The sequence below is a fragment of the Entelurus aequoreus genome, linkage group LG05 (assembly GCF_033978785.1).
Source record: "Entelurus aequoreus isolate RoL-2023_Sb linkage group LG05, RoL_Eaeq_v1.1, whole genome shotgun sequence".
Taxonomy (NCBI): domain Eukaryota; kingdom Metazoa; phylum Chordata; class Actinopteri; order Syngnathiformes; family Syngnathidae; genus Entelurus; species Entelurus aequoreus.
The window spans coordinates 24182044-24193590 of NC_084735.1; the positions used below are offsets into that span (position 1 = coordinate 24182044).

An 11547-nucleotide genomic window follows, 5' to 3' on the forward strand; every position below is an offset into this window, starting at 1 on the left:
TATACATATATATATATAAGAAATACTTGAATTTCAGTTAATTCTAGCTATAAATATACTCCTCCCCCCTTAACCCCGCCCACCTCAAACCCCCCTCAAGGTTGGCAAGTATGGTCCTCACCCGGACCATACTTGCCAACCTTGAGACCTCCGAATTCGGGAGAGTAGAGGTGTGGGGGGTGGGCGGGGTCGGGCCGTGGGGCGGGGTTAAGGGGGAGGAGTATATTTATAGCTAGAATTCACTGAAATTAAAGTATATATATGTACAGTAAACAGTAATGGAAACACGGTTGTTCTACTAACTGTACTGTACTTGCTGCTTAAAAAAAATAAAATAACACTTACCTTTCACTATTTGAGTAGCTTTTGTTCTGCCATTTGAGTACTGGCGAGCGATCTCTGAATCTGGGAACATATCCTTCACGGATTTGTTGAAAACACCCGCAAATGAGAACGGAATGTTGCTTGCAAGGTGGCCCATAATACTGCGTTGCTGCCGCCTTGTGCTTCTCTGACCGTTCATGAGTGACTATATCCATTCGGCCACCGTGTTATGGGTTATAGATAAACCTATGGATAGCGGAGACATATATAATAGTCTCCTTTTCAGGTGGGAGGATGCTAAAGGCAGTGCTTTTAAGGCACGCCCCCAATATTGTTTGTCCTGCTGGAAATTTTGGATATTACAACTTGCCGTAGTTTTGAAGCAAAGCATGATGGGAATCCGGATGTTGTGTGTCAGTGTATTAACGCGCCGGCTGGAATAAACACACGCTGAGAAATAGCTCCGTGCCTGCCTACTTTATGGGTTATAGATAAACCTATGGATAACGGAGACATATATAATACTGTATTTTTCGGACTATAAGTCGCAGTTTTTTTCATAGTTTGGCCGGGGGTTCGACTTATACTCAGGAGCGACTTATGTGTGCAATTATTAATACATTACCGTAAAATATCACATAATATTATTTAGCTCATTCACGTAAGAGACTAGACGTATAAGATTTCATGGGATTTAGCGATTAGGAGTGACAGATTGTTTGGTAAACGTATAGCATGTTCTATATGTTATAGTTATTTGAATGACTCTTACCATAATATTTTACGTTAACATACCGGGCACGTTCTCAGTTGGTTATTTATGAGTCATATAACGTACACTTATTCAGCCTGTTCTTTATTTATTTAAAATTGCCTTTCAAATGTCTATTCTTGGTGTTGGGTTTTATCAAATACATTTCCCCAAAAAATGCGACTTATACTCCAGTGCGACTTATATATGTTTTTTTCCTTCTTTAATAGGCACTGAAATTCGGGAGTCTCCCGGAAAATTCAGGAGGGTTGGCAAGTATGACCCGGACAAACACATTAAAGGCCTACTGAAACCCACTACTACCGACCACGCAGTCTGATAGTTTATATATCAATGATGAAATCTTAACATTGCAACACATGCCAAAATGGCCGGGTTAGATTAGTAAAGTGCAATTTTAAATTTCCCGTGAAATATCCTGCTGAAAACGTCTCGGTATGATGACGTTTGCGCGTGACGTCACGGATTGTAGCGGACATTTTGGGACAGCATTGTGGCCAGCTATTAAGTCGTCTGTTTTCATCGCAAAATTCCACAGTATTCTGGACATCTGTGTTGGTGAATCTTTTGCAATTTGTTTAATGAACAATGGAGATAGCAAAGAAGAAAGCTGTAGGTGGGAAGCGGTGTATTAGCGGCCAGCTGCAGCAACACAAACACGCAGCTTGTGTTTCATTGTTTACATTTCCGAACGATGACAGTCAAGCTTTACCATTGGCCTGGGACAACAGAGACTCTTACTAGGAGGACTTTGAGTTGGATACGCGCTACCGTGAGTACACAGCTGCGGCTTTCAAACATTTGATCGCTTGCCCGTACGTGCGTGCCGCTATGTGCATGTCACCTACGTAACTTTGGGGAAATATATGTGCTGTATGAACTTTGCGGAGGTGAACAGTACTTTGGGCTGTGGGATTGAGTGTGTTGTGCGGGTGTTTGATTTGTATTGGCGGGTTATATGGACGGGAGGGGGGAGGTGTTTGTTATGCGGGATTAATTTGTGGCATATTAAATATAAGCCTGGTTGTGTTGTGGCTAATAGAGTATATATATGTCTTGTGTTTATTTACTGTTTTAGTCATTCCCAGCTGAATATCAGGTCCCACCCGCCTCTCACAGCATCTTCCCTATCTGAATCGCTTCCACTGCCCTCTAGTCCTTCACTCTCACTTTCCTCATCCACAAATCTTTCACCCTCGCTCAAATTAATGGGGAAATCGTCGCTTTCTCGGCCCGAATCGCTCTCGCTGCTGGTGGCCAGGATTGTAAACAATGTGCAGATGTGACGTCACGCTACTTCCGGTACAGGCAAGGCTTTTTTTAATCAGCGACCAAAAGTTGCAAACTTTATCGTCGATGTTCTCTACTAAATCCTTTCAGCAAAAATATGGCAATATCGCGAAATGATCAAGTATGACATAGAATGGATCTGCTATCCCCGTTTAAATAAGAAAATCTCATTTCAGTAGGCCTTTAAATGCTGTATAGGCGAAAGAGCGATTCCCATTAACTCATTTGTTAGCTGACTATTGCTAACGTTTATTTATGATTTTGAATGCATAAGAAAAGAAAAACATATAAGTCTTGTCTTACATAAGGGTTGCACATTTAAAAAGTGATGTTCCCCTTTAAATCAGATCCTTTTTTCAATGGAGTTTGTTGGTGTTGGTCCATTTTATACCTGAAGAGGATTCGTAGGATGTTAGCCACCAGGAGGACCAAGCACACATAGGTGGAGAAGCCCTCGGCGCTCTGTGTGCGCCGGATGTCCCGGTACTGCGGGATGTACGGAACCACCCCGCCGAACACCATAGCCCCGGCCGCCACCCATGACACCAGCTGGTTGACAGCGCTCACTATCTGGGCAAAGGCTTCTTCTTCCATGGCGACGTGCAAACACGGTCGGTCGTGGCCGAATGCTCGCTACTAGCTCTTTTGCCAGATGTCTTAATATAAGACGTGTAAAACAGGACGCTTCTGGTGCGTTCAAATGATCGGAGTAGCGTCCGTGTTTTGTCTGCATAATCCTTGCAGCACACAAACAACGGTCGCTAGCCTAATGCCACGCCATCACTAAACTTGCACTGGCTTTTTTTTTTTTTACTTTCCAAATTTAAAAATTGCAATAGTAGTTGCTTGCATTCGCAGTGTTTGTCTTAATGTTGACGAAAAAGCCAAGTTTTGCTTTCAGGCTGCACTTCCCCAACACCAAATATTTCCGATTTGATAGTTAAATACCCCTTAAATTAACATTTAACGTAAAAAAAGAACAATTAAGAACAATTATAACAACGAGAAATCAGCTTTAACAACCCTACCGACACCGGGGGATACTGGCGATATGAAGCGACACTTCCTGAAACGTCGCTGCTTAATTTTACGTCCAAAGATGTTACTTTACCGCCAAGATGATTCACGGCTGCTTCCGCCACGCGGCCGAATGAGAGAGGACATGGGCTTCAAAAGTATTCAAGTAACATAAATTACAATTCATACATTATTTATGGTTACTGTCGTACAATTATTTCCGTTCGAATAAAATACGTTTTCAATTCGGCATCGTGTTCCAGATCGAATTTTGCCGTGTGTTCATCTTTGTGGTGAGTTCACGGACTTTACTAAAAATAGTAAACACTACAGATGATTTAGGAGTTATGAAACAAGTCAACTGTGCCTGACTAGACTGACATCGTGCAATCTTTCGGCTGTCACTACTTAATATTGTATGTAGAGACTACAAACCAAACGAGGGTACTTAGAGATGTTATTAATCTCACAGTGGTAAAACGGTTTAAAAAGTCTAATAACGGGTTTTCTCTCTTTACACACAGTCATAGAATCTTGCCGGATGTTAAAACAAGAGCTTATCGGAAGTACGTCATACCAACTTTCATAATAAAAGCACATTCCCCAGTAGGAAACATGTTTGTGTGTCAAATGGACTCATTAATTCGACAACGTGTTTAATGATCTAAATTTACATTTCAATAACATTGGAAAAGTAAACATTTAAATGTTTACAGCAGAAGAGGGAATCACACACCAACTTTAATTTTTTTAACGATGATGCGGAAGTAGCGCTATTTTACGCACGCTAGCTAAAGTTGCAGCAAAGTTGCTGACTGCTGCTCACAAGATAACGCTTTAAAAAAAAATGAAATAAACTTACTAAATAGTTATTTGTTGGCTTGTGGGGAAGCTCTGCTATGTCAAAAAGAGAGAACGAGGCAGCTAAAGTGATGACTGAGGCGGTGAGTTTCATCGTTGTTATGTGTAGTGGGACTGGGACAGTCTGCTGAATGAATTGTTTCGTTGTTTTTAAACTTCACAGATGGATGAAACAATGCAACGACTACACGAAAGATTCCAGGCTATCTCTGAACAACTGAAAGGACAAAATATCCTTTTTAACCCTGTAAAGTTTGCTGGTAATTCGGTGTAATTTCTTTCCACTAGGTGGGGCCATCAAAATTTTGTGGTCGATACTGCAGACTTTATTGGCGTTCCGATATCAATACTGTAACTTCAACTTTCAAAATCCATCTCATTGAATGATTTTGCCTTTAATTTTTCATTCAGTATCAACACAGTGTGTAAATAAACTTATATTGTAAAGGAAAAAGTAGATTATTTATTTTAAGTAACCGATTAATCAAATAATTGGATAAAACACACTTTATAGCTGCAATGCATGTTTTAGGGAAAATACTTGACCTTTGTTCTGATTGTCATGACCTCCATTCTTTTATTTTTTAATAAATCATTTAAATCGCACTTTTAACATGTGTGCATTAATAAAAATAAACCGTGCGTAAACTACACTACATTGCCAAAAGTATTTGGCCACTCATCCAAACGATCAGAATGAGGTGTTCTAATTACTTGGCCCGGCCACAGGTGTATAAAATCAAACACTTAGGCACGGAGACTCTTTCTACAAACATTTGTGAAAGAATGGGCCGCTCTTAGGAGCTCACTGATTTCCAGCGTGGAACTGTCATAGGATGCCACCTGTGCATCAAATCCAGTCGTGAAATTTCCTCGCTCCTAAATATTCCAAAGTCAACTGGGGAACGGCTTGGCGCGGTTGGGAGAGTGGCCGTGCTAGCAACCTGAGGGTTCCTGGTTCAATCCCCACCTACTACCAACCTCGTCACGTCCGTTGTGTCCTTGAGCAAGACACTTCACCCTTGCTCCTGATGGGTCGTGGTTAGGGCCTTGCATGGCAGCTCCCGCCATCAGTGTGTGTGAATGTGGAAATAGTGTCAAAGCGCTTTGAGTAGGGATGTCTCGATACAGGTTTTTGCACTTCCGATCCGATACCGATACTCGCCTATCCGAGCATGTATTAAAGTTTAAAGTTATTTAGCCTACTTAGTTGTTAGAATCATGTTGAAAAGGGTTTTAGTACTCTTGATAACAACTAGCCAGCTGAATTAGGGGAGTTTGAATAATGCACAATGGTTGGTAACAAGAAACTGACCTGTTTATTCAAGGATAAACACAAAATAGACAAAATTATACATGACAAACAGAAATGGCATCATTGAACTAGGGCTGGGCGATATGGCCTTTTTTTAATATTGTGATATTTTAAGGCCATATTGCGATACACGATATATATCTCAATATTTTGCCTTAGCCTTGAATGAACACTTGATGCATATAATCACAGCAGTATGATGATTCCATGTGTTTTGCTTGATTGAGACTTTTATTAGTAGGTTGCACAGTGAAGTACATATTCCGTACAATTGACCACTAAATGGTAACACCCCAATAAGTTTTTCAACTTGTTTAAGTCGGGGTCCACTTAAATTGATTCATGATACAGATATATACTATCAGATATATACTATCATTGAATTATTTACATTATTTATAATCCGGGGTGTGGAGGGGGGCGCCGGATGTAAGTGTCAAAAAGACAGCCAAAAGAGTTTGATATGAGAATAAATCTAAAGTTAAAATATAGGGTAGAAATGCACCCATTTGCATGAAATGTAGTCTTGATTTTCATAATTTTCTTTCAAAGCTTGCATGTCTACATTAAAGCATTCTTCTTCATACTGCATTAATATATGCTACTTTTAAATTTTCATGCAGAGAAGGAAATCACAACTAAAAAAATCACTAATTTTTTCATACGGTGTTGATGTGGAAATTTTTGCCTCTGCATTTTGATGGTGTGGGCGTGTGGCACCGAATGGAGATAAGCGTCTCAACAGACGTTACAATATTTGAACAATGATGACGAAAACTGTTTTCTCTGTCGTGTCCGTGTGTCGGAAATTGTTATGCGCTTATTTTTTTATTTGATTTTGTGCGTGGCATATAATTACTATGCGCAGAGGACGCTTGAGCAGTGCGCAATTGCACAGGCGCACACCTTAGAGGGAACGTTGCTCGCACGGCTGCGCTAGCATCACAGCTAACGTTAGCCATGCTGCTACCTCTCTGCTCGGGGAGGGCGTATACGTATGTGACGTATGACGTGACAGTATGTGACCTGTGTAAGAAGGTGCGCTTGCTGTCTGTGAGAGGGAGACACAGAAAAGAGTGAGAAGAGCCTTTCGTGTAATGCCAACAGTTAAAAGCAACTGCGTGAGAATCCACAGACCTGTGGATGTGTTGAAGGTGTGCTGGAAAATGCGGAACGGAAATTAGGGAGCAGCAGAAAAGTGGAATGTATTATTTAAATCGGTGCGTTGGAAAACATGGACCGGAGTTTTTAAAAAAAAAAACTGGATCTGGATCGGCATTTTCCCATGCCTTGCCGATACGCAGTTTTTGGCAAATATTGGCTGCCGATCCGATCCAAATATCGGATCGGGACATCCCTAGCTTTGAGTACCTTGAAGTTAGAAAAGGGCTATACAAGTATAACCCATTTACCATTCAACGTGGTAGGCCACGTAAACTGACAGATAGGGGTCCGCGGATGCTGAAGCGCATAGTGCAAAGACTTTCTGCACAGTCAGTTGCTACAGAGCTCCAAACTTCATGTGACCTTCCATTTAGCCCACGTACAGTACGCAGAGAGCTTCATGGAATGGGTTTCCATGGCCGAGCAGCTGCATATAAGCCATACATCACCAAGTCCAATGCAAAGCGTCAGATGCAGTGGTGGAAAGCGTCAGATGCAGTGGTGTAAAGCACGTCGCCACTGGACTCTAGAGCAGTGGAGACGTGTTCTCTGGAGTGATGAATCACGCTTTTCCATCTGGCAATCTGATGGACCAGTCTGAGTTTGGAGGTTGCCAGGAGAACGGTACATTTCGGACTGCATTGTGCCGAGTGTGAAATTTGGTGGAGGAGGAATTATGGTGTGGGGTTATTTTTTAGGAGATGGCCTTGGCCCCTTAGTTCCAGTGAAAGGAACTTTGAATGCTCCAGGATAGGAATGGGATGGCACTTCAAGTTCATATGTGAGTCAAGGCAGGTGGCCTAATACTTTTGGCAATATAGTGTATGTCAACGTACAGTATTTAAGTTACAGGCACGCCATGTGGTCCAGACTTGATTATTTTTTTTATCAAATGAATCAAATACGCCGAACGGTTGTCAATGTTTTTCACCAAGTAGCACCTCGGAAAACACTTGGCTCTCCGAGTAGCACCATGTTGACAAAACATTAAAATACAGTAGCGTAGTAGACCTGAATATTCATTTAAAACAAGGCAGATGTTTTTTTTTAACAAGTGTACTTGATATTTCGGTCACTTTAATATTACACCCAGTTTGAACAGTAACACTGTGTTTAAATAGTCAAGCGATTCTATGGTGTACCACTAGTTTGAGAATCACGAAATATAGGGTGAAACTTTTTTCTACTTGAATTGATAAATCGTTGCGGCCCTAAATGTTACATTATCAGCAAAATAATGATTTTTTTTAATTACATAATTTTTTAGGAGCAAACTATGTAAACGAAAGCAAAAATTACTATTTGCTCTCATTTGAATCCTTTGTTTTTTGGTCCCCAAAGTCCTTTAGGGTCGAAATTTGTAACCACGAGTTTGTAAAAATATATAAATATAACAATATCAACATTGTAACAATATAAACAACATAACAAAAACATGATAAGTAACTATCTGATCGCACTAGTATAGATCTGGTACTGATACTACTCTGGGTATTGATGCTGATATTAGACTCCCTCCGCCCACCCTTACTTTCTATTGATCCCTTGACTGTTCCACTAGGTGAGATGGGAACACGCATCAGCGGCCTTGAGAAGAACGTAACAGAGCTGATGACCGAAGCTGGTATGGAAGATCAGCCTGTTTCTAAAATGAGCGACCTTCTCCCTAACTAGTTTAAAAAAAAAAAAAAAAAATTCCAGCACATTCCAAAATATTCCTACACCTGCAGCTAGCCAAGTACATGCATTTACTACCTCTGCGCACCGTTCACAATAGTGTTACACGATGGCTCCAAAAGTAACTCAGACACTTTAAAGCCAAAGAAAATCATGTGTGGCCTTTTGACAAGTCAGCAAGAAGACAGCACTCAGAAAAAAAAGTTGCAAACAGTATTACGCTTGTCTTAAAATTCTAGAGCACTGATTCTTGAAATGGTGCAAAAAGTACCACATGCACCGATAGAAATGTATTTGCAAAGACAAATATTTTTTGGACTAAGCTATGCAACTTGTCAATGTGCTTCCAATTGCCAAATAAAGATGTATTGACACAGATTGCATAGTGTTTGAATTGGATTGTGAAATAATGTCTCCCTCTAGTGGCGTCTTTACCTATTGCAGGCAGTATTGCTCGGCACTGACCCTGGTGCTGATTTGTTTCCTCTTCATTCCATCTCTTAGTTTAGGGGTCGGCAACCCAAAATGTTGAAAGACCCAAATTGGACCAAAAATACCAAAAACAAACCTGTCTGGAGCCGCAAAAAATTAAAAGCCTTATATAAGTGTTATAATGAAGGCAACACATGATGCAAGTGTCCATATTAGCTATATTAGCCTACTATCAAAATGACTGTGTCGCAGGCTGAAGCAAATCTTTGTTGACAGAAATGTTGAAATGTAATATTTATTCTCCACATTTTTACAACATTAGAAACCATTAGTAAATCAGAGGCTACTCAGAAGGTGAGATAAGACCTGGAAATGACTGGCTTTTAATGGCCAAAGGTATAGATGTGTGTGTCCAAGTTAAGTCTTCTTTTAATAGATTATTTACAATCTTTGGCAAGCTAGGTAATGTTTGCTGTGGTCTGGAACAACATGGCACACCAACAACTATCTGAAATGTGGCCAATATTCCATACAGATAATGTGTCGTGAGACATGGAAAACTAAATTATATAGAAAGACGACAAAAGTAAAGGATATTAAATGAGCTCAAATATACCGGTAGGTTGTGGGTTCAAACCCCGGCCGAGTCATACCAGAGACTGTAAAAATGGGACCCATTACCTCCCTGCTTGGCACTCAGCATCAAAGGTTGGAATTGGGGGTTGAATCACTAAAAGTGATTCCCGGGCGCGGCCACCGCTGCTGCCCACTGCTCCCCTCACCCCCCAGGGTGTGATCAAGGGTGATGGGTCAAATGCAGAGAATAATTTCGCCACACCTAGTGTGTGTGTGACAATCATTGGTACTTTAACTTAACTCAAATTAGGCATAATGATGCAATATGTACAGACAGCTAGCCTGAATAGCATGTTAGCATTGCCCAAATATGCCTGATTAGCACTCCAACAAGTCAATAACATCAACAAAGCGCACTTTGGTGCATTCACACACAGCATAAAACTTTTGGTGGACAAAATGAGACAAAGAATGAGCGGAAGATTTTACATGCAAACAAACTGTTGCGTCACAGTCCACACTATGGTGAGTTCAAGAACCGCCAAAATTAGTAGGACAAAACGATGTTCACCAAATGCTCTCATCAATGAAGCATACACACAAACATATTCAACAGTGGGCTTTCTAACAATTGGGAAGGTTTGTGTCATGTTTGTCCTCAAACAAAAAGCATACTAAAACAAACAAACGTTTTTTTTTTTTCATTTTCAAATCTTTTTTAAAAATGCTTCCGGGAGCCACTAGGGAGGCACTAAAGGGCCACATGCGGCTCAAGAGCCAAGGGTTGCTGACCCCCATCTTAATTGAACTACCAAAGCTCTCAATACGAACTAGATTACACTTAACGTAAAAAACAGTCATTTCGCTATTATTGATAATATTAAAGGCCTACTGAAAGCCACTACTACCGACCACGCAGTCTGATAGTTTATATATCAATGATGAAATCTTAACATTGCAACACATGCCAATACGGCCGGGTTAACTTATAAAGTGACATTTTAAATTTCCCGCTAAACTTCCGGTTGTAAATGTCTATGTATGATGACGTATGCGCGTGACGTCACTAGTTAAACGGAAGTATTGGTACACCATTGAATCCAATACAAAAAAGCTCTGTTTTCATCTCAAAATTCCACAGTATTCTGGACATCTGTGTTGGTGAATCTTTTGCAATTTGTTTAATGAACAATGAAGACTGCAAACAAAAAAGCTGTAGGTGGGATCGGTGTATTAGCGTCTGGCTGCAGCAACACAACAAGGAGGACTTTGACTTGGATAGCAAACGCGCTAGCCGACGCTAGCCGACGCTAGCCGCCGACCGCACGGATGATCGGGGTGAAGTCCTTCGTCCTTCCGTCGATCACTGGAACGCAGGTGAGCACGGGTGTTGATGAGCAGATGAGGGCTGGCTGGCGTAGGTGGAGCGCTAATGTTTTTATCATAGCTCTGTGAGGTCCGGTTGCTAAGTCAGCTTCAATGGCGTCGTTAGCAACAGCATTGTTAACCTTTGCCAAGCTGGAAAGCATTAACCGTGTATTTACAGGTCCATGGTTTAATAGTATTGTTGATTTTCTGTCTATCCTTCCAGTCAGGGGTTTATTTCTTTTGTTTCTATCTGCAGTTAAGCCCGATGCAATCACGTTAGCTCCCTAGCTAAAGTGTTTCGCCGATGTATTGTCGTGGAGATAAAAGTCACTGTGAATGTCCATTTCGCGTTTTCGACTCTCATTTTCAAGAGGATATAGTATCCGAGGTGGTTTAAAATACAAATCCGTGATCCACAATAGAAAAAGGAGAAAGTGTGGAATCCAATGAGCCCTTGTACCTAAGTTACGGTCAGAGCGAAAAAAGATACGTCCTGCACTGCACGCTAGTCCTTCACTCTCACGTTCCTCATCCACAAATCTTTTATCCTTGCTCAAATTAATGGGGTAATCGTCACTTTCTCGGTCCGAATCGCTCTCGCTGCATTGTAAACAATGGGGAAATGTGAGGAGCCCTTCCTCCTGTGACGTCACGCTACTTCTGGTACAGGCAAGGCTTTTTTTTTATCAGCGACCAAAAGTTGCGAACTTTATCGTCGTTGTTCTCTACTAAATCCTTTCAGCAAAAATAT

At 41.0% G+C, this 11547-nt stretch overlaps 1 protein-coding gene across 3 annotated transcripts in view; it reads right to left on the reverse strand.

Moving 5' to 3' along the window:
- The window catches only part of LOC133650348 (solute carrier family 66 member 2), a 54362-nt gene extending 50421 nt beyond the window's left edge, over positions 1–3941 (reverse strand). Inside the window, exon 1 of one of the 3 annotated variants that reach the window (XM_062047488.1) lies at positions 3498–3941. In XM_062047488.1, the coding sequence (XP_061903472.1) occupies positions 3498–3550 (53 nt within the window). In that variant the 5' untranslated portion in view covers positions 3551–3941. The other 2 variants (XM_062047486.1, XM_062047487.1) reach the window with 2 other exon arrangements.
- Between the last annotated feature and the right edge of the window lie 7606 nt (positions 3942–11547).